At 39.7% G+C, this 23,546-nt stretch overlaps 2 protein-coding genes across 5 annotated transcripts; one reads left to right on the top strand and one right to left on the bottom strand.

Moving 5' to 3' along the window:
- The first annotated feature begins 501 nt into the window (after positions 1-501).
- Positions 502-13,314, top strand: ckmt2a (creatine kinase, mitochondrial 2a (sarcomeric)). Of its 4 annotated transcripts, XM_044173747.1 has the most exons (11): positions 502-650; positions 3,491-3,679; positions 5,920-6,118; positions 6,662-6,757; positions 6,885-7,106; positions 8,485-8,570; positions 8,954-9,077; positions 9,850-9,984; positions 11,080-11,205; positions 11,412-11,432; positions 13,204-13,314. In XM_044173747.1, the coding sequence occupies exons 2-11, from the start codon at positions 3,531-3,533 to the stop codon at positions 13,297-13,299; spliced, it is 1,254 nt and encodes a 417-aa protein (XP_044029682.1). In that variant the 5' UTR covers positions 502-650; positions 3,491-3,530; the 3' UTR covers positions 13,300-13,314. The 4 variants fall into 4 exon arrangements, with proteins under 4 accessions (XP_044029682.1, XP_044029680.1, XP_044029679.1 ...); XM_044173745.1 differs by lacking the exons at positions 8,485-8,570; positions 13,204-13,314 and adding an exon at positions 8,166-8,251 and having other exon boundaries at positions 503-650; positions 11,412-11,763; XM_044173744.1 differs by lacking the exon at positions 13,204-13,314 and having other exon boundaries at positions 504-650; positions 11,412-11,763.
- A 2,603-nt stretch (positions 13,315-15,917) lies between these two features.
- Positions 15,918-21,969, bottom strand: ube2l3a (ubiquitin-conjugating enzyme E2L 3a). The gene is made up of 4 exons (XM_044173742.1): positions 21,823-21,969; positions 18,791-18,886; positions 18,474-18,660; positions 15,918-17,291 (listed from the first exon to the last, which is right to left on the bottom strand). Exons 1-4 carry the CDS (start codon positions 21,847-21,849, stop codon positions 17,137-17,139), a joined length of 465 nt encoding a protein of 154 aa, XP_044029677.1. The 5' UTR covers positions 21,850-21,969; the 3' UTR covers positions 15,918-17,136.
- Positions 21,970-23,546: the final 1,577 nt, after the last annotated feature.

Raw genomic sequence — 23,546 nt, 5'->3', positions numbered from 1 at the left:
ACACTAGAGAAACGCTGCCGGTTGCACAGAACTAAGTTACAGAAGTTTCAAGGGACTCTTAAAAACTGCAACAACACGCCCGGACACGCATGTTGTTGCTGTGGTCTGTGGCTCATGGAGTTAGTGAAGTCTGCAACATGTGAATGGATGGGGAGGCTACTGTGAAAGTGTGTCGGGCGTGTTCTTCAGTCCCCTGGAAAACTTATTTTGTTTTGCAATCCTGTTTTGTTCTGTGCAGCTTGCAGCGTTTCTTTATTTGTTTGTGTTGTTTGTAACATTTCGTTGTGCCTTGCATGAGTTAAGTTGCTGTGTGTAGAGTTTTCAGGGTCAGTGTGTGAGAAGTATAGTAGGAAGAGTGTGTGTGTGTGTGTGTGTGTGTGTGGCCGCAGCTGAAAATATCAAGGTCAAACTGGACAGTGATATCGGACCCTTGGTGGTCATGGTTGATCATGGCTCAACATGAGCGGTCTGTGCTGTCGTAGCTCATGTTGGTGGCCCTCCATTGGTCTATAAAGGTTTGTTTCTGAACTAATGATTGGCTTCCAGTTTTTAATCCCACATGGGGGGGGTGGAGCCCCCCCTGTGAGAGGAGAGTGAAAAGCTCTTAAACCAGAGACCTTCAGCAAGAAGGCAGAGCAGCTTTTCTACAGGTACTGTACCTTCTTTTCTTATTTCTCTTGCAGAAAGCTCCATTAGCTTCCATACATTCACGTCATGCTGTTTGTAAAATCAGAGGAGATACAGGCTATATACCATCTTGACTTTTTATATCTTACTTCTACTTATCTTTTTGCATGCTTTTGACATTTATAGTTAATCTGAGGGGGTTTGCCAGTGAGTGAACGTTTCAAAAGTCAAAATGTTTCGAATAGGAAAGGTGGACGGAAGCTAGAGGCGGGATGTGATGATGACTTCAAGGTGATATGTAGCTGAACAGGTACTACAAAGAGTGAGGAGAGAGAGAAAAGATTGAGAGATTGTAACTTGATTTGTGAATTTGTGAACTAAAAGAAAGCTTTGCAGTCAAAAATCTTTTTTTAAATGTTTTATTTTAAATACCGTAGGTTGACTCAGCTGTGTCCTCTGGAGAGGACGAAGCCGCTCTTAAGTCCTGCACGTACTCACTCAGAGTTAAAAGGTCACACTGGTCAGGGGAAGGGAGGCTGATCCCAGGTCTGTAGTGGTTTTGGCGTAATCCTGATCCTGATATGATCCACAGTGTCAGTTAGCAGTGGAGGCTTTACAAGGCCAGAGCACAGAATGCCTTAGATGTCAACTGATAATTATTTCTAGTCTAAACTTCACCTTCTTGCATTTCCATCTGTCGACCATTGTTGCTTCAACTCTGTCCTGATTTTATATATCTGCTGTTCTTTACGTGCCTGTTTCCATCCCTCTGTCCTGCTGACTGGGCCTCATGGGGGTCTGGTCTTGTGACCAGATCAAAATGTCACTGCGTTGTGAGCCAGAGATGGCTTGTTTCTTGGCACTGGATCCTGGCAGCACAACTGCCCTCCAGTCATCTATAAATAATATTACCACATTCATCAGCTTCCACAGACTGAGAGGAAAAAACAGTCAGTAGACGAAAATCCTGTGACTTATCGGGTGAATGTATTACTCCTCAGTTATCAGTTCAGTGCAGTTTAGGGGACTGACCGCTCATTTTTCCTTTGAGGATTAACAGGAGCACTGATGTCCTCGCAGCTTCCCTCTATATTAAGACACAGTCTCATGGACACTACCCCGTGAAGGACAAGCTAGAATATGACCTTCCAGTCACAACAGTTTCATTAAGAACATTTAATCAAGGTTTTAAATTTAACATTTTAAATCCATCTTGACGGACATTTAGAGAATATCAACAGTATTGATACTTTTTCCCAAACTGGCAACTGCAAACTCTGATTTCTTCCTGAACATTAGCGCTTTTCTGTGAGCTTAAAGGGACAGTTCACCCCAAAAACAAAAATATATATTTTTCCTCTTACCTGTAGTGCTTTTTATCGCTACAGGTAAGACGAAAACTATGTGTTTTTTGAACTGTCCCTGTAAGACATTAGTGAAATGAGATATGAAACCTGCCATCCTGTGGGTGGGAGACTGTGACAATGCTAAGAGGCTAAGAGCATCTGCCACAGAACCTCCTACTCTAAGCTTGTTACTGTATTAAACAAAAAACCTGTGGGGGGTTGTCAAAGCAGCAGGTGTGAGGCAGCGTATTCACATTGTGAACAAATGCAGGTCAGTCAGAGACTTGCGTTAAGGAAGTGAACATTTGGTTAGATTTGGTGGAAAAGGCTGTGCTTTCTGAGGGAGCTCTCAAAGAATCAGAGCAGCAAAGAGGATTCTGCTGGAAGAACTAATCCCCCTTTTAATATATACGTACAGCATAATAACAACATAATAAAACTTTATTTATAGAGCACTTATCAAAACAAATTACAAAGTGCTTCACAACAAGAGAAATAGAGGATGCATAAGTCAACAATACCAAAAAATATAGCAGAGCTCCATGAGCGCATCAGCAGAGTAAAGACCCAGTTACTCCAGAAAGTGGCACCGTGAAATTCGTCTGCACAACTTTGCGAAAAATTTTATTCTAGAAGCTTGGTGACGTAGCGACTGCTCGCTGGGCTAGTTGGTAAAATACTGTAGCTGGCGAGCTAACCGCTAGCATGCTAGCCATCCGAGAACATGTTAGTAAGCGCTCTGAGCTTCTTTCTTTTTTCTCTGTACTGAGCCGTTCCTCTCTGGCATTTTGTTCTCAGGATTGCACATCATTTCATTCAATAAAGAGTTATTGAACGGGGAGAACAAAGCTCTCCCAGCTAGCGAGCTGTCAATCAGCAAGCTAGTTGGCTTGGTCATTAATGGGAAACAAAGTGCACATTATTTATTCAAAAGACATAATTGTACCATCGACTCCTGTCTCATAACTGCAAACCATTCCTCTTTTGTGGAACAGTTTATTAAGGATGTTAAACAAAAGTGGATGGTGACGCACAGCTAACAAGCTACGATAACTTCCTCCATTTTGGGCTCTCCATTCCTTTAAAGGTCATTTGGTCAACGGTGCAAATTCACGGGTCAGAGTTCACCAAAGTTGAACTTGACGTGAAAAATTCAGATTTACTTCGCCCCTGCGAGTGAATCCACTGAGAGTGTCAGGTTGTAATGGCAGCACTGTACACCTGCATGAATATGATTGGTCGAGATTAGTCGGCTGATAGCTGCACAGGTGTGAATGAGACACCGATTGTGAAGCATGAATGAAACAGCTGATGCTAGTCAGCTAACGCAGGTGGGACTTAAGTGCTCTGCCTGAACTAACGATGCTCGAGTACTACTATGAATGTCTGTTCTGTGTGTTTTTACTTGCACTGAATCACAATTCAAACGCAAGTTGAACATTTTACCGAATACACTGACCCTCACACCCTCATCAACATGGATAAAACGGTGTCTTTTCTGTTATTTTTCTCTCCAGCTAATTTGCTACTGACAAAGAGTTACCGACTCGCAGAAAGATGGCGAGCTCTTTCACACGTCTGATCTCTGGCCGCAGCACGGCTGTGCTGTTGGCCAGCTTGGGCGCGGGAACGATGGCGACTGGCTTCCTGTTGAGTGAAAACAGCTCCCTGGCTGCTGAGGCGAAGAAGAAGCTCTATCCCCCCAGGTAAGACAGGGTAACATCAACACCACAGATACAGCATGAAGGAAGACAAAATGTAATGAATGGGTAAATTCATGAAGAAATAGAGACGTGTAGTGTGCAAAAAGGGGTCCGTTCTCAGTGTTTATTGTAAGAGCAGTGGATGGATGACCTTGATGAGTCAGTGAATAGTCCAAGCTCTATAATTATCTGCCTTAACGACGCAGAAACTGACTACGTGCTTCACATCACTTGCACATTTCAGAACAATGACTCATTGCTTTGCGTTTCCACAACAGAAGCAACTGAAAGGTGACATCAGTAGAGACACTTGGACTGTTTATTCATGTATTTAGAAGTGAAAGTGTCCCACAAAAAGTGTGCCGCATCAATGAACACATTTTGAGGATTCGTGGATTGCGTCAGTGAACATCTGAGAGCATGAAAGGGCACAGGAGGTCACAGCAGCAGCACTGGCACCATCCTGCCGTATCACTGACGCTCTCAGGTTTCATCTGCGTTACCTTCGACTCTCTCTGACTCTTTCACACACTCACAACCTTTCTGTCTCTCACCTTTTCGTCTTTAGCACTGTCTGTGTGCAGAGTATTGTGGATGTGTCCCAAGTATGGCAGAAATTAGGTTTTATTAAAGTCACATTTCGAGAGTGTCTTACTTTCATAATGTGATGTGTTTCCTATTGGAACAGGATGTTGGGGTTTGATGCGATCAATGGGTCAAGGGCAGTTTATTTTATTGTTAGGAGGGGTAGCGATTTTGCATTATTTGTGATGATGGAAGTAGAGCTGTTGACTTCAGACGTGGACTTCAGTCAGACTTAAAGCTGCATTAATCAACATTTTTATATTATCTTTTATATTAACAAAGAATCAAATGACTAATGTGAAAAGCTTTTGTTTGTAGTGATGAACCCACAGATAATTACCAACCCTCAGTTCTACAGAGCATTTTAGCGTCTTTAAGCTCATAGTTTTGACCCGCAACTAACAAGCTATGATAAACCCGCTGTACGCTACCTGCTCGACACCAAACGGCAGACAGACAAAGTTAGCATCTAGCGTGTGTCCATAGTGGAGCATTTAGCAGCTAAAGAGCCAGATATTCCCCTCAGGAGTTGGTGGAGACCAAACACAGAGCTAAAGGAGAGAGAATACTGGACATTTGTCAGGTGGCCAGAAACACAACTCCAGATGAATGCTAATGTTGCTCTGCGTAAACAACTGTTTGCTAACACGTTTGCCCTATCAAATTTATTTATTTAAGGTAATAATATTTAAATTTTGTGTTTACAGCTTGTAGTGCTGCCCCCAAGTGGCCAACAAAATAAAGAATGCAACTTTAAGCCATCAGGACTTGAGACCTGACTTGACTCAAAAGCCAAAACATTCAAGTATCAGGTTTTGTAAAAGTAAAATCCAGGAAAAATTAAAAGTAAGACAGCGACAGGTCATTGCAGAGCCACATACCTTGAATATTTGATTATATCAGGCCGTCATAATCCTCATAATTTCTTATGAAGACTTGTGATTGACTTGTTTAGCTTGACTTGAGACTTGACTTGGATTTGCCCCCAAATGCATGAAGTCAAAAACATGTTTTGATTATTGTTACTTCACTTGTATGTTTGTGCTTCGCTGTGCAGAATGATGAATGTGCAGAGTTTGTTTTCACAGTGACTGTGCTCACCTTAAGTCACCTTAACACGTGAACGTACCTGCAGGATTTTGTGACATCACAACTGGTTTCGAAGCCAGTAGTGGTCCACTATATCAACTTACACGAGTCTGATGTGGAAACTTGAAGCCTCCAGGTCACTAACACTGAGAATGGACTTTTCAGTGAAGTAGGAGACATCTTGTGTCCAGCAGTTAAACTTTTGAAATAATAAATATTTGTATATTCATAGATTCTGGATTTTTCAATGAGGAAGAAGGAGTAGATGTAATTTTAGGAATTTAAAGTAAATGTTTTTGTAGAGTATTTTTATGTCTTAAAAGATGTCTGGAGTGGATTTTTAAAGAGTAACTCCACACTAGATTTTGGAAAAACATGTAGTCTGTTCTACTTTGTGACCACACCCAGCTGTGATGTAGCATGGTACTACAGTGCCACGCTACATCACAGCTGCATAGGTTGTGGAAAAGGCACATTGTGACCACTAGTTGGCAGGTAGGTACAGTACACTCTTTAAATACAACTCTGCTTAAAAGCTCAAAATCTTTCCAATTCTTCCTCTCCTGTAGCGCTGACTTCCCTGACCTGAGGAAACACAACAACTGCATGGCCTCGGCTCTGACTCCAGCCATTTATGCCAAACTGAGGGACAAGGTCACCCCCAACAACTGGACCCTGGACCAGTGCATCCAAACTGGAGTCGACAACCCCGGACACCCTTTCATCAAGACGGTGGGCTGTGTGGCTGGTGATGAGGAGAGCTACGAGGTAAGAGAGGTTAAAGGTCACAGTCTATCTGTCTCCTAAAATTAAAAAAATGATTTGTTCAGGGCTTCATTTCCACTTGGGATGAGAGGCACATGCCCTTTTACTGTTTCAGTTTTATTTACTCATTAAAATATCTCTGAATAGTGTCTTCTGACTGTCTAGCTGCCAAAATCCAGACAAGAGAAGATCTGAGTTTATAAAAATGCTCCTCTTAATTGCCTTCAATTATTACCGTGCGCTCAGGGTAATGAGCTTAATGAGCAGCGAGGGCTTAGCGGAGGTCGAAGGCAGCCTCGAAGGGAAGAAGGAAAAGTCCCTTCACCTCCTGTGTGTGTTCTTTGGATAAATCTATCAAAAGCAGTAAAGGACGATTCTCTTTGTTGCAGATACACATGTAAGATATCAGATCTCTATCAAGGAAGCTAAACGTGATTTTAAGCAGAGGTTCAAAGTACATTTTTGATCTTGAAAAGATTTTTTTTGTTCCCCCCACTTCTGAAACCAAACCTCTACACCCTCGACTTTGTCTGCTGTTCCCTCCAGGTGTTTGCTGAACTCTTTGACCCCGTCATCAAAGACAGGCACAACGGCTATGACCCCAGAACCATGACACACCCCACCGACCTCGATGCCTCCAAGGTGTTTACACCATAACACCCCATCACTGCACGATCCCTCCATCCATCCATCTGCTGTCCCAACATGTAGAAAACAATATTTTCTGTCTCTCTTTCTTGCCTGTATCCTCCCCCTCCTCGACCTCCAGATAACCAACGGCATGTTTGATGAGAATTACGTTCTGTCGTCCCGTGTCCGGACCGGCCGCAGTATCCGCGGGCTGAGCCTCCCCCCGGCCTGTACGAGGGCTGAGCGTCGGGAGGTGGAGCGGGTGGTTGTGACGGCCCTGGCCGGCCTGAAGGGAGACCTGGCTGGACGCTACTACGGCCTGGGAGACATGACGGAGAAGGAGCAGCAGCAGCTCATTGATGTGAGTTTCATCTTGCCTTTACACATGGAACCTAGAAAATCTGATCTCTGATCAATCATTTTTGGTTACTCAAAGTCATAATTGGGGAATTTTAAATATTCCTTTGAGCTATTGCGTTCATTGAGCTTTAGTTCATTAGTATCAGCTACAAACAGTATTACACATAGGTCCTGTTTCTGTGTTCACATTAGTTTTAGGGTTATCTTTATATATAATGCTTTTGAAAAACCCTGTGAAATTCAAATGTAATGTCAACTGCACCATGCTGTAGATCAGCGGTTCCCACCCTTTATTGGCTTGTGACCCCTTAAAGTGAAGCAATGACCACTCATCACAGGTTATATAGCCTTAGTGTGGACAAAGACTGATTTTTCCTGCTCAAATAGTTTCATTCGAAGGATTTTACAAGCCTGAAGAGGTGAAAGTATTTCACTAAAAAATCCTCATGCAACCCTCTAGATTATTCTTAAGCAGCCTTGTTGGACAGAGCCAGGGTAGCTGTTTCCTGTTTCCAGTCTTTGTGCGAAGCTAAGGTAACCGGCTGCTGGCTCCAGCTTTATATTTACTGGACATATGAGTGGAATCAATCTGCTCATCTAATTATCTGCATGAAAGCGGATAAATGTATTTCCCAAAATGTCGAACCATTGCTTTAAGTCTGAGATAATAACCCTGATAATGTCACAGTGATATCAGCATTATTTCAGCTTCAGATTTATAACCGGAGGCCTGCATTACAAACTGGGGCTCAGAGTTTGAAAGGCAGAAGTCATGATACACACGATACAAGCTTTTTTTCTCTTATTCACCAAAAGTCACGATATCTTCATCGTCATCTGCATCATTTTGTCTTTTTTTTCTCAAAGTACAATACTTAATGTATCCTAAGAGGAGTGCCCCTCTTAGGACAGATAGCATAAATATTTTAAGCCAATAAGTTACCAGCTTCGTGCACATACATCACTTGTCTCTATAGACGAGTAGCAGTCAGTCCCATCGGTAATGGGTTCACTTTTATTGACCGCTCTGTTCTGATTATTTCACGCTGCACCACACAAGGATCATTTCCTGTTCGACAAGCCTGTGTCTCCATTACTCACCTCGGCCTTCATGGCCCGAGACTGGCCTGACGCCAGGGGGATCTGGTAAGGCCAACACAGTCTAGTGAAATCCCATCCCAATAATGTTAGTTATTTGACCCACCCTCTCTTAGTCCTGGTCTGTGAAGTCCTCCGTAACCTTTATTCTCTTCTCTCCAACACCAAAGGAATATGCAGTAGTCTATTCACCAAATTATAGAAGTCCTTCTTTAACATCTTCCTACCTCTGTTTTCTTCTTCTACCTGTCCCTACCTTCCTTTTCCCCTCCCACCTTTAGGACCACTTCTTGTTTGACAAGCCTGTCTCTCCACTGTTGACATGTGCCTTTATGGGCAGAGACTGGCCAGACGCCAGGGGCATCTGGTAGGGTCTACTCAGCTCTCCTGCATGTCTGCTGTGTGACCATTTAGACTCTAACTTCCACATCCTGATCCATGTCAGTGATGTATTTAATCTTTTACATCCTGTGAAGCTCAGTAGAAGCATTCAGTTATTGCCCTGCTTTTGACGCATGTTGATGGAAAAAATACTTTCCAGGGGCTAAACCAACAGGAAATAGTTTTTGTGTTTTCCTTTTGGTGTGTCTGTGACAAATGCATGTGTCTCTCACAGACACTGTTGCACAAATTAACTCTGCAGCGGCTACAAAATCAGGTCCTTTATGACCATGAGTCATTTCCAGTAATGAAAAGAGTGTTTTACCTGGAGAGCTCTTTATTTAGTTCCTTCAGCTGATTCCTCCTCAGGCACAACAATGAGAAGACCTTCCTGATCTGGGTGAATGAGGAGGACCACACCAGAGTCATCTCCATGGAGAAGGGAGGCAACATGAAGAGAGTGTTTGAGAGATTCTGCAGAGGACTCAAACAGGTACGGTGGAGTCAAATAATCGCAAACATAATGCAGAAACAGAGCAGTCTGATGATTTACGGAGCCAATAACAGCTTTTCAGTCACGTTAGCCGCCGTGTTGCTTTAGGAAGCCAGTGTCGGTCGGTCCACCACTTTGGTCCAGACTGAAATATCTCCACAACTATTTGATGGATTTCTATGAAATTTTGTACAGACACTCATGGTCCCCAGAGGCTGGATCCTACTGACTTTGGGGATCCCCCTTTTCCTCTAGCGCCACCATGAGGTTGACATTTTTGGTTTTTAGTCAAATATTTCAACAACTATTGGATGGATTGCCATGACATTTTATGCAGACGTTGATGTTCCCCTCGGGATGAATTGGTGATCCCCTGACTTTTCCTCTAGCGCCATCGTCAGGTCAAAACTTAATCTTGTCCAGTACTTGCAAAACAAATGACATTCCCATCAGCCTCAGCTGTACTTTGTTTAGTGCTACTTAACAAATGCTAGCATGCTAATAGTCTAAACTAATGGCTCAATAAATTATCAGACTGACTAAGATGTTGAACATGGTAAACGTCAGCATGTTAGCTGTCACGAGGACCCACATACACGACGCAATACACAATCCTGCTATCGGTTTCACGCTTTTCCACTGATTGACAGTTGGTGCAGTAATAATGTATGATTTACAGTACTTCGGCTTTGCAAAAGATACATAGTTCTAACTTGGCAGCGACAATGTACAGTATGTGACTGGTCAACTCTTATCATGTGATGTCCCGTAGGTGGAGCATCTGATCCAGGAGAGAGGCTGGGAATTCATGTGGAATGAGCGTCTGGGCTACGTCCTCACATGTCCCTCCAATCTGGGCACCGGCCTCAGGGCGGGCGTGCACGTACGCCTGCCAAAACTCAGCAAGGTAACACACTCATCCAGATGGACACACGAACTGTCCCACTCACACTATAACAGCTACAACTCAACAGGAACACACACAGATACAGCTTTAACCTCGGTTGACAAAATCAGTCTCACCATAAGGTCCATTTAGTGGCTGTTCTGGAGCTTTTGATCACACGATCTTCCTCAGCAGATGGAGTTTGCCCATTTGTCATGGAATTGTAAAAATGTCCATTTTTCTGAGCAACTTAAAGGGTAAGTCTGGTGATATTCTATAGTTTTTTTGTATCGTCAACAAATTCCATGAAAAGACCAAAACAATGAATGTATCCCACTGTTTGTCTGTGTATCACAGCCTGATGTGTCTTCCTCCTCTGAGCCGCAGAGCTCCATTGTTGTCCAGAAACTATTAAAACACATCAGTGAGCCGCACTGTTGCACTGGGTGACATGTTCCTTCATCACCACGAACACACACACTGTAGTTTATTCTGACTCAGTCCCACACACACCGTCCTGCTGCCCCAAACACTCACTACAGCACCACATGTGGATTCATCCGCCGCTGAAAGTAGTCCCGAACAAATGCACTGTTTCCTCCTGTTTGTTTGATAAAAACTACGGCAAGCAGCTGTTTTAGGAAATGACTGAGCCTTTAAAAAAAAAAAAAAGAAGTATATATTCCTGCCCCCTTTTTAAAGAAGTCTTCAATAGGAACCAATGGGCTTGGGGCTGAGAGCCCCAGACAGGGTTGGGAAATCAGAAAGCATTGAGAGACGGACTAACACATTGTTGGTTTTGGTCTTTTCATTTGTTGAAGACGACAAAATATAGAATATCGCCAGCCTTATCCTTTATACTCCAACTGCTGAGGAAGATTGCGTGATACATCCGATCGCCACAGAACAGCTACTGACTGGACCTTGTGGTGATAAATATAAAGAATGAACTTTCAGTCTCAACTTTAGCTCAACAAAATTACAGGATGCAATTATGTAAACTCTCAAACCAATGTGTATTGAAAATCAGATCAATATTGACTCTTGCACATGTGCTCTTGGAAATAAGTGGCATATACTTAGAGCAAGTTACCAATGATTGAAATCACTCTGCAGGACGCACATTTCTCCAAAATCCTCGACAACCTGCGGCTGCAGAAAAGAGGCACAGGAGGAGTGGACACAGCTGCTACTGGAGACACCTTCGACATTTCCAACAACGACCGTCTGGGCAAATCTGAGGTGAGGATCAATCAATCATATTGCCTTACAAACATGTCTTTTGTTCCTGATAGTTGTGTTTCTTTGTTCATGTTAATTAGGAACTACAGTATATGACTTCAGTTCAGCGCATCATTTCTAGCACACTGGTAGCTTTGGATCAAAGTTTTTGGCACGTCAGACTCCCTGAGCCACTATTTTGTTGCATGAACTTTGTGTATTCTCAGGTGGAGCTGGTCCAGCTATTGGTCGATGGGGTCAACTACCTGATTGAGTGTGAGAAGAAGCTGGAGAAGGGACAGGACATCAAAGTCCCAGCTCCCATTACTCAGTTTAGGAAATAAAAGCTGGACTCATCATGCCATCAGTGTTAGCAGGAGGGCAGCTCTCTGCTCGGCGCTCCCTCCCAAACTGAGCCTGCGGAGAACCTCAGAGCGTCGCCTGTCCACTGCTACAGCTTTATTCCTCCTACAAAGATTGCAAATCTTTAGGGCAACCTAATCTTAGACTGCATGATTCTACCTCAAGTTAAGGTCTTCACTGTAACCCTGACTTCAATAAAGCCAACCGTATGAAACACTTGACTGTGCTGCGTTTTCATTCTACAAATCCCAGTTCACTCTGATGAGCTTTTTCTGATGTTCCGTTAAACGTTCACAGCCTACTAATTTGAAAACCTTTTGGAGAATACTTCTTACAAAGTAAAACAGACACTGTTGCAGCATCATAGGACCTATAACTGAATCATTCTATTGTCCAGACTGACTATCATGTGATTTAGAAAGTTTATTTGAACAGAATTCACTTATTTACAGCACAATTGTGTATTTTGTTTTATTGACTAGTGGAGCCTGGGTTGCCTTTCTGTCAGTCTGGTGTTGAGAGAGAGAGAGAGAGAGAGAGAGAGAGAGATCTATATCTCTCTATATCTCTAGATATATCTCTCTCTCTATATCTCTAGATATATCTCTCTCTATATATCTCTAGATATATCTCTCTCTATATCTCTAGATATATCTCTCTATATATATCTCTAGATATATCTCTCTCTATATATATCTCTAGATATATCTCTCTCTCTCGATATCTCTAGATATATCTCTCTCGATATCTCTAGATATATCTCTCTCTCTCGATATCTCTAGATATATCTCTCTCTCTATATCTCTAGATATATCTCTCTATATATCTCTAGATATATCTCTCTCTCTATATATATCTCTAGATATCTCTCTCTCTCTCGATATCTCTAGATATATCTCTCTCTCTATATCTCTAGATATATCTCTCTCTATATCTCTAGATATATCTCTCTCTATATATCTCTATATATATCTCTCTCTATATCTCTAGATATATCTCTCTCTCTATATCTCTCTATCTCTCTCTCTATATATCTCTAGATATACCTCTCTCTCTATATCTCTAGATATATATCTCTCTCTATATCTCTAGATATCTCTCTCTATATATATATCTCTCTATCTCTCTCTCTATATATCTCTATATATCTCTATCTCTCTCTCTCTATATCTCTAGATATATCTCTCTCTATATCTCTAGATATATCTCTCTCTCTCTATCTCTCTCTCTATATATATCTCTATATCTCTCTCTCTCTATCTCTCTCTATATATATCTCTAGATATATATCTCTCTCTATATATCTCTAGATATCTCTCTCTATATATATCTCTAGATATCTCTCTCTATATATATCTCTAGATATATCTCTCTCTATATATCTCTATATATATCTCTCTCTCTATATATCTCTAGATATATCTCTCTCTATATATCTCTAGATATATCTCTCTCTCTCTATCTCTAGATATGTCTCTCTCTCTATATCTCTAGATATATCTCTCTCTCTATATATCTCTCTATCTCTCTCTATATATATCTCTATATATCTCTATCTCTCTCTCTCTATATCTCTAGATATATCTCTCTCTATATCTCTAGATATATCTCTCTCTCTATCTCTCTCTCTCTATATATATATCTCTATATCTCTTGGTCGATGGGGTCAACTACCTGATTGAGTGTGAGAAGAAGCTGGAGAAGGGACAGGACATCAAAGTCCCAGCTCCCATTACTCAGTTTAGGAAATAAAGCTGGACTCATCATGCCATCAGTGTTAGCAGGAGGGCATCTCTGCTCGGCGCTCCCTAAACTGATCTCGGAGAACCTAGCGTCGCCTCTGTCCACTGCTACAGCTTTATTCTCCTACAAAGATTGCAAATCTTTAGGGCAACCTAATCTTAGACTGCATGATTCTACCTCAAGTTAAGGTCTTCACTGTAACCCTGACTTCAATAAAGCCAACCGTATGAAACACTTGACTGTGCTGCGTTTTCATTCTACAAATCCCAGTTCACTCTGATGAGCTTTTTCTGATGTTCCTCGTTCACAGCCTACTAATTTGAAAACCTTTTGGAGAATACTTCTTACAAAGTAAAACAGACACTGTTGCAGCATCATAGGACCTATAACTGAATCATTCTATTGTCCAGACTGACTATCATGTGATTTAGAAAGTTTATTTGAACAGAATTCACTTATTTACAGCACAATTGTGTATTTTGTTTTATTGACTAGTGGAGCCTGGGTTGCCTTTCTGTCAGTCTGGTGTTGAGAGAGAGAGAGAGAGAGAGAGAGAGAGAGAGATCTATATCTCTCTATATCTCTAGATATATCTCTCTCTCTATATCTCTAGATATATCTCTCTCTATATATCTCTAGATATCTCTCTCTCTATATCTCTAGATATATCTCTCTATATATATCTCTAGATATATCTCTCTCTATATATATCTCTAGATATATCTCTCTCTCTCGATATCTCTAGATATATCTCTCTCGATATCTCTAGATATATCTCTCTCTCTCGATATCTCTAGATATATCTCTCTCTCTATATCTCTAGATATATCTCTCTATATATCTCTAGATATATCTCTCTCTCTATATATATCTCTAGATATCTCTCTCTCTCTCGATATCTCTAGATATATCTCTCTCTCTATATCTCTAGATATATCTCTCTCTATATCTCTAGATATATCTCTCTCTCTATATATCTCTATATATATCTCTCTCTATATCTCTAGATATATCTCTCTCTCTATATCTCTCTATCTCTCTCTCTATATATCTCTAGATATACCTCTCTCTCTATATCTCTAGATATATATCTCTCTCTATATCTCTAGATATCTCTCTCTATATATATATCTCTCTATCTCTCTCTCTATATATCTCTATATATCTCTCTCTCTCTCTCTCTCTATATCTCTCTCTCTATATCTCTAGATATATCTCTCTCTCTATATATATCTCTATATCTCTCTATCTCTCTCTATATATATCTCTAGATATATATCTCTCTCTATATATCTCTAGATATCTCTCTCTATATATATCTCTAGATATCTCTCTCTATATATATCTCTAGATATATCTCTCTCTATATATCTCTATATATATCTCTCTCTATATATATCTCTAGATATATCTCTCTCTATATATCTCTAGATATATCTCTCTCTATCTCTAGATATGTCTCTCTCTCTATATCTCTAGATATATCTCTCTCTCTATATATCTCTCTATCTCTCTCTATATATATCTCTATATATCTCTATCTCTCTCTCTCTATATCTCTAGATATATCTCTCTCTATATCTCTAGATATATCTCTCTCTCTATCTCTCTCTCTCTATATATATATCTCTATATCTCTCTCTCTCTATCTCTCTCTATATATATCTCTAGATATATATCTCTCTCTATATATCTCTAGATATCTCTCTCTATATATCTCTAGATATATCTCTCTCTATATATCTCTATATATATCTCTCTCTCTATATCTCTAGATATATCTCTCTCTCTCTCTATCTCTAGATATGTCTCTCTCTCTATATCTCTAGATATATCTCTCTCTCTATATATCTCTAGATATATCTATCTATATATCTCTAGATATATCTCTCTCTATATATCTCTAGATATATCTCTCTCTCTCTATATCTCTAGACATATCTCTCTCTTTCTATATCTCTAGATATATCTCTCTATATATATCTCTCTATATATCTCTCTATATATCTCTCTCTATATCTCTAGATATCTCTCTCTATATATCTCTAGATATATCTCTCTCTCTATATCTCTCTATATCTCTCTAGATATATCTCTCTCTATATATCTCTATATATATCTCTCTCTCTATATCTCTAGATATCTCTCTCTATATATATATCTCTCTATCTCTCTCTATATATCTCTCTCTCTCTCTCTCTCTATATATCTCTCTCTATATCTCTAGATATATCTCTCTCTCTATATCTCTAGATATATCTCTCTCTATATATCTCTATCTCTCTCTATATATCTCTATATCTCTCTCTCTATATATCTCTCTCTATATATATCTCTAGATATATATAGATATATCTCTAGATATAGATATATATATATATATATATATATATATATCTCAACATACAAGAAAGTTTATACACAAAATTACTAACAACACTAAGAGTCTACAGTGTTTATTTTGTCTGAGGGGGGGGCCACATGGTCAGACGTTAAAAACCACTGGTTTAAAAAAAAACAAAAACTAAAGGTACATTATGACATTCATATTCCAAGACTCCAGTGGGTATAAAAATGAACAGCTAGTGAAGAATCTGAGGTTAATAAACACAACAATACCAGCTTGATTAAGCATCCATCGCAAATCTTTATTCATTGACCTTGTTCTCCACCTGCAGTTGGATGTAATTCCTTACACGTGTAATGGTGTGCAATGATTCGTCAGCTATCAGAATATATTAACTGGCTAATGGCCAATTAGAGCTGTTTGACTGCTGTTCACAGACATACTGCAGGTTGAACCAGTCACTGCTTTGTACATCTTGTTCTTAATGTGAAAATACTGTCAGCCATGTGATGAGTAGATGAACAGGAGTTGGTAAAAATGTTCTAATTTTAAAGCCAAGGTTGCTGTTTTTCTCATTAGTTCTGCAGAGCTGAACAACTTTGTGTTAATGGTGTGTAAATTAACAAAATTTAAGAAAAAAAAAATTGTGAGGTGTCTGTAGAACTATGTCTGACATCCAGACGTACAATAGTTCATCAAACGTTAACACATCTGACTTCCCATCTGCATAACAAATATAATGCTCACTGACAGTATGCACTTTCCTGGGAGGCCAGCAGAGGTGGAAGGATTTTAATTTTAACAGACTTTTCCCCCCAACATCTCAAAATACAAAAACATCTCAAAAGGACACATGTTGTTGCATTTTCATAAATTTCTGTGTCTACAAGTGGACTTCTGCATCAGTAACAAAACAAATTTTCATGTACTGCAACAGGAGATTTCACAAAGTACAGTGTATCTTAAAGGGGAAAAGAAGCAAAAAGGAAAATAAAGAAAAGGAGACAACACATACAAATAACAGCATTAGATGCTGTGCATTTTAGTTAACTTTTGAAAACAAAGCCTAAAAATTTGTAAACAGGTCTGCATAAGCCAATGATTAACCCGATAAAAACACTCAACATTTAAGTAAGCAGAACAGCACTTTTTGTGTTTTACTGATATTTTACTTTCCAGGATGCCATCTCTGACAATTTTCTTATTTTTTCTAAAAAGAAATCAGTAGAAAGAAGTCAAAACAACCAAGAAGATGACACCTAGAGGCCACGGCCTGTCTATTTACCAAAAAGTCCTGTTTTTTATTTTTTTTATTTTGGCAAAGTGAAACAGAAACACAAGCCTCTATTAAGGAGTGGTTGGAGAGTGCTAAAACAATGCAGGTACGCGAGAACAGGGCATCTCTGTGTAGTTTGGGGATAAGAACAGAGAGTCAGGGTGAGCTCTTTGAACAGGAAACAGAAAGGAGGCCAACAGCCGTGAGCGTCAGTGTTGTGTCGTCAGTCAATAGGTCGTTTTTCACTGTGTTTCTTTGTAAACTCCTCAGCATTCTTCATGAATTTCGCACGGTCTTTACTGTATTCCTCTGCCAGGTCGGCCCTCAGCGGATGCTCCGGCTGAGGGGTGTTCACCAGGGCAATGAGATTCTGAATCACTGGAGAGAGGGAACAAGAATAGGCGTGATTTATGCATAAAAGTCCCGTGTTTTAATATTCACGACACCTGTGGAACTTCAGGTATCACAAACAGCGGCGAGGAAACTTTTCTGGCGTTTTGTCACCATTTAAAAAAAAAAAAAAAAAGTTTGAATCATTAAGATCTCAGTCTTGGTTGATTTGGCGACACCTGTGGTTGCTAGGGGTAACAGCAAGTGCGTTTCAAAGATATCCGTTTGTGATGAGTCAGGTCGACGCAAAGGCGATCGCCAGGCACCACAGTTTATTTACGCTGGCTGAAAAACCTCAGTGCTCGATGGGAAATGCCTGGCTTTCAGGCAGATGTGTGACCAACAACATCACGTTTTATGGAAACTTTAATTTTCTCTGGTCAAGATTTAAATTTCATTAGTCTTATTTTGTACTATGCAGATTTACTCTGTTAATTCTTGCATTGTGAAACAACACAAAACTTTTGGCAACAAGTTGGATTCTTAATAAACCATCTGTACAGACTTATGTTAAGCCCTGACAGTCCAAATGTGCCTAAAGGAAACTTATGTCTTCAATCCATAAATATATAGAATATATTGACTATTGCTTTGAATCTCTTTATTCCAAAATGTGAATGATATAAGAGGTGGACAGGGCCTTGACGTGACATTTCTATGTAAAATAATTTGATAAATATGAGGGTTAAAGAATAATTATCATTATTAATCAGAATATAATGATGATTGGCATTTTAATACCTTATGGTCCAGCAGACAGAACATCACAAACAATAATTGATTTTTTTGCTAAGCCCTGCCCTTCTTAGTCACTGTTGCTACGTCTGTCAAGCTGCACGGCTCATATGCAGTTTACATTAATAACAGTGGCAAACTTACTATCGAAATACTTCGTGGACTATTTATTTTGCTACCTGAAATAACTGTTGCTAGCAGATTTTATCAGCTATAGCTAACTAGCTAATTAAGCTACCATTAGCTCCATGAGCCGGCTGAAAACTCGTTCTCTGGCTGACTTTTAAATGTTTCCAGCAGATTTGTTTTAAAACAAAAACCATGTAAAAGGGTCTTAAATATGCACTTTCTGCTACACAGAAAGATCTGTCAACAGCATTGAAATGTTCACACACGAGCCTACAGGCAGCATCGCGCATCTCTCCCTCGCCTCACCTTGGTCAGTTTTTGTGGCTGGCTTCCAGTTCTCGACGCTGATGATAGACAGGCAGACCTGGCCCTTCTCATCAATGTTGGGGTGGTAGATTTTTGTCTTGAAAGTGATCTTGGGTGGCTTGAAGGGGTACTCCGCGGGGAAGATGATCTCAATACGAAATGCTCCTTTATCATATGGAGGACAATCCTTGGAGAAAACAAGAGTTTGTAGATAGGGGAGACAAAAAAAGTGAATTAAAACTGGACAGGACAACTACTACACTTTTTTTTTTTTTAAAAAGCAATGCATGTTCTTTTAGCAGCAATTCAATACTTACAGGAACAATGACCCCTTGCCAGTTCAAAATATTTGATTCATCCACTTGAATGTTGCGGAAATGTTTTATCCCAGTTTTGCGGATGTCATCAAGCTCCTGAAACAAAACATAATTGATTTAAAATGGGATAAAATGAGATTACTGGCTAATTTATTAGGTAGCGCTGATGGTGCAATCCACACCTGTGCCGAAGGTGGTGTTAACCGCGAGGTTTTAGCATTGGGGTCATAGTTAGTGATGGTGCTGTGCGCAATATATTCAGAAGTGTTTCGAATATTCTGCCCCCCTCATGTATGCAGATGAGGAGAATTTAGAAAAATTTAACTATGACCTCAATAATAAACATAGAATTACACATTTCATATACACATTTCCAACAAAAGCTGAACATTATAATCTTTGTAAAAAGGTAGAATTTATGGCTCTGTATTGCATTACAATAGATTGTACAGGTGTACCTGATAAAGTGGCCACTGAGTGTATCTAACAATGGCGAGGCTTCTAAAAAGCAGCAGGGGGAATAAAATCTGCCAAGTGGAAGCGATTTACAGGAGCTGTGTAATATGGCCCTGATGGTCTGAGTCCAGTCAGACAGTAAACAGTTACATCACTTTCTCCACAATGAGTCAGATCCACTCTCCTCTGCTCATTTCATTGGTTATAATATGTATTCTCCTTCCATAGCTTTCACAGGAATACTGCAATATGATCGGGGCCTTTGTATTACACATTTAAACTAGTGTTCAATAATGTAACACAATGTTATCTCGGTGTCTTGTTTAGTTCTTATTTCTATGACAGAGTACTGCTACAGTTCCTCTGTGTCGCGTGTTTTAATAAGCGCCTGACAAGGCCTGTATGATATCTTTACTAGCACTAACAATCTGTTATAGGGCGGCAACTAACGACTATTTTCATTATCAATTAATCTACAGATTATTGTCTTGATTCATCCATTAATCATTTGGTCCCATTACAGTTCCCCAGAGCCCAAGGTGACGTCTTTAAATGCCTGTTTTTTTCCCGACCAGCTGTCTAAAACCCAAAGATTTTCAGTTTACTGTCATATAAGACTAAGAAAACCAGAACACATTCACAGTCGATGATTGGACTTTTATAGAAATAGTTGCCAATTAATGTTTTGTCTGTCAACTAACGGATTAAACGGTTAATCGTTTCAGCTGTAGTAGCAGTACAACATGGCTCTACGTGCCTCTTAATCTCTCAATGTGATGAGCTAGTAATCCGAGCACCAGTTTGTGCCTCGCATTAGATTTTCCAGCTATTATTGATACCTACTGTTCTCTAGGTATTGCCAAAATCCTTAAAGACTCTTCTAACCATCTGAATGGGGGGAAAGAAATACTCAAACAAAGATAATTAACCCATTTCTGAAGTTGCTGCTCTATTTCTTTTCCAGAAAGCCGGAAAATGACGCGACAATGAATGACAAATATCAATATTAACAAGTTATTTGTTTGAAAATATAAAATAATAGAAAGTAACATCAATATAGACAAATATAAGTGACGCTTTAAGTTTGGTTCACATTGTATAAACTGAGCGAGGAGATATGTAATTTCTAGCAACCATCTTTATATGGATTAGGAAATACAGTCCCAGCTTGAGAAACGGGGTTAAAAACCCTTTTTTACGGTGAAACAGACCGAATATATTTTCATCCAGATGGTTAGAAGAGTCTTTGACGACTCTGGAAATACCTTCAGAACAGCTGTAAGTGTTTCAAAGATCGCTGGGTATTTATGTTTGGGAAAAACAGATGCTGTGACTCAAATGTAACGGTAATACACGCAAAAGCACAAACAGGTAATCCTACTTATCAAGTTGCAGTGACGTTCCAGAGTTGAACTGGTCTAGTTGTAGTCATTATTAGACCTGCAGTGATAAGTCGATTGAAAGAAAATCAATCGCCAACTATTCTGATAATCGATAGTCAATTGAAAGCAAAAATCCCAAGGTTCTTAAATGTGAGAATTTTCTGCTTTTCTTAGTCGTACATTAGAGTAAATTGAATATTTTGGGGTTTTCGACTGCTGATGATGCAGCCGTCACAGTTTTCTGATGTTTTATAGACCAGACGACTCATCGACAAAATAACCGGCTGATTAACCGACAATAAAAAAATAAACGTTAGTTCCAGCCCTAGTCATTTCACTGTGGTTTCATTAATAAATTACAGAGGAGTCAGTGAGTACCACTAGTTTCAGCTGACATCATGGAGTCAACCTGTCCAAACTGTTCTACTTCCTCTCCAGGGGACACTTCACTGTCACCTGTTAACCTGGATTGTTCGAGGAATCCAGGAAGTCGTAACATGACTCTTCAGTGACGTTATAACATGGGGAATTCCTCACACAGAGGCTTTGCTGTATCAGACACACAAACAACAAATCAAAACCCCGGTGTGTCACACTGAAACTAAGTAAGAACTGTAGGACCGGGCAGCCCATTACATAAAGCCATTACACTCGAGTCAAATAAGTTTTCCCCCCCCAACTAATTTAAAACAGATTTAAACATTCATCATGACATTAGTGGCTGTCGCCCTGCCTCATTTCACAATATGATTGTTTACTGTGTGATATATCGCCCAGTTGAGGTCTGACGTCACGCCCCAACCCCAAAGTCTCCATGTTTTCGCTGCCGCGTCTGCCTTCAGACGGTGACAGCGCGCAAAACAAGCCGCCACAGTTTTCGCCCTGAAGGCGGCTGATAAGCTCCCCTTTCAAAAGACAAACGTGTTGTACGCCTTCGTGCCGCATCTGGCGGGTTTCTGTAAGTGCTGAATCACGCGTCCCCCGGCGTCTCAAACTAACTAACTAGTTACCGTCTCTCAGTCACCGTCTCTCGGACGTCATTATCCTTTCATTTTGTCGGACAGATGAACGCCAAACACTTGCGTTACCGACATTTTCTCTCGGTCGACGGGTCTGTAACCGCTCGTATAGCCGACACAAGTTATTTAAACCCTCGCTAAGTGGTATAAATTCAATAATTCGGGAAATCTTTACCTTGGCTAGTCTCCTGGTCGAAGTCATTGTGGTACCGATTTGGTCTTCTTCGTCTTCTTCTTCTTCTTCCTGTTTCTTTCCGCTAAGACTCGACTTCTTTTGATTTTGGTTTCAAGTGGCTGACAGCCGGCGTCCCGGTGTGTTACCGCCACCTACAGGCCGGGAGTCAGGCTCAGGCTCAGCCAGCGGGAAACGAGTTCATTTATTTGCAACACAATGCAAACAAATGACATGCATTACATTACTAAATAACTATGAAAAAAGCCCAAAATTGCTTACTGATTACAGATAAAACATTTTTAATAAAACACGTGTTAAAAACACACTCAGTTGTCGGTTTATTAGGTACACCTAGCAATGATAAAGTAAGATAAGATAGAGGGGAAACTCGGTTGTTGCAGCAGCACAAGGACAGAAATAAGTACAGATAAATAGAGAAAGTAAAAAAAAAAGAATAATAAGAGGTATGTAAAACTAAAATAAGAATAGAAGTAAAAATAGAAACTATACAAGAGCAATTAAAGACATAATTACGAGGTAAAGTGATAAAGTGATTAGATTTTAGATTAGATTCAACTTGTCATTACACATGTACAAGTACGAGTACAAGGCAACGAAATGCAGTAGCATGTAAAACAGCGCACACCAGACTAATATATAGTATGATAAGTAATGATACTTAGTGTTTGTCTGTATTAATATAGAAACATAATATAGTATATAATGTAATAAAACATAATATAGTATAATATAGTATAAGGTGAAATGTAGTAATATAGTATAATATATAGATTAGTACAACAATTCAGCATAGAATATCAAATATAATAAGTATAGTATAATATAAAATATATTGTGTGAGTGAGAGAGGTGTTTCTGTTATTTAGCCTACCCTCACTGATAGAAGTGAGGTGGACAAAATAATAGAAACACCTGTCAGTACAATGCAATACAATTAAATGTATGTTTGTATATTCTCTCTGAGTCAGTGGGGTCCCAGCAATCTCACGAGTTTATCCCATTTTAAATCATTGAAATATTGAAATGAATAGTTTATTGACATCAAAAAAAAAGTTATTGTATTTGTAACTTTCCTGTCATCCCCCTCCCCATCAAAGTTACACTCAAATCTACCGAACTGGTACAAATGCTTAATGTGGAAGTGATGAGTAAGTTGTTTTAAGATTTTTGACTATGCTTTAGTTTGGAACAGCTGCTGTATTATGCAAATGCATAAAATTGGCAGGATAAAACAGGTATCCACTGTACAGTAGATGACAAAGCTGAGCAAGGAAATAACAGCGCAGGACATAGTTGCCACCGGGTGGTACTAAACTGTTAATACACAGGACAAGAAACGTCACACTCAGACTGAGTAGGTGGTGGTCAAGTCGTCTTATTAAAGCTTTACAGGGATAAAGTGGAAAAATTATTTGATTGAATTCTTTTAAAAGATACCCTCGAATATCTTCAGTTGAAAGAAAATTCACTTCAAGCATCTTATACTAAGTTAAACGGTGTTTAACTGATGGACTCTGGAAGTCATTTGTGACATATTTTGTTTGAAAAGAATCAGTTGGAGAGAAATGAGTGAGTTTGAATGAGGGATCCTAATGCAGCTGCATGAAATCAGCCCACAAAGAGATGTCCTGGTGCGATGCATGTCGGATAAAATGATCATTCATCAACACAGCTGCTTATCCAGCAACATACGTAGGTAAAAC

This window comes from Siniperca chuatsi, linkage group LG18 (assembly GCF_020085105.1).
Source record: "Siniperca chuatsi isolate FFG_IHB_CAS linkage group LG18, ASM2008510v1, whole genome shotgun sequence".
NCBI classification, from domain to species: Eukaryota; Metazoa; Chordata; class Actinopteri; order Centrarchiformes; family Sinipercidae; genus Siniperca; species Siniperca chuatsi.
The sequence above is the reverse complement of the archived record's forward strand: the minus strand, read 5'-3'. Positions and strand labels throughout refer to the sequence as shown.

What these genes read in the sequence shown, in the direction of transcription:
- ckmt2a (XM_044173747.1), top strand. Translation starts at nt 3,531, where the DNA reads ATGGCGAGCTCTTTCACACGTCTGATCTCTGGCCGCAGCACGGCTGTG. An exon ending in CCAGACGCCAGGGGCATCTG is followed by an intron (nt 8,571 to 8,953) that starts GTAGGGTCTACT and finishes ATTCCTCCTCAG; the next exon opens with GCACAACAATGAGAAGACCT. An exon ending in TCTGCAGAGGACTCAAACAG is followed by an intron (nt 9,078 to 9,849) that starts GTACGGTGGAGT and finishes GATGTCCCGTAG; the next exon opens with GTGGAGCATCTGATCCAGGA.
- ube2l3a (XM_044173742.1), bottom strand. Translation starts at nt 21,849, where the DNA reads ATGACTTCGACCAGGAGACTAGCCAAG. An exon ending in GGCAAGGGGTCATTGTTCCT is followed by an intron (nt 18,661 to 18,790) that starts GTAAGTATTGAA and finishes GTTTTCTCCAAG; the next exon opens with GATTGTCCTCCATATGATAA. An exon ending in AGCCACAAAAACTGACCAAG is followed by an intron (nt 17,292 to 18,473) that starts GTGAGGCGAGGG and finishes CCCTCTCTCCAG; the next exon opens with TGATTCAGAATCTCATTGCC.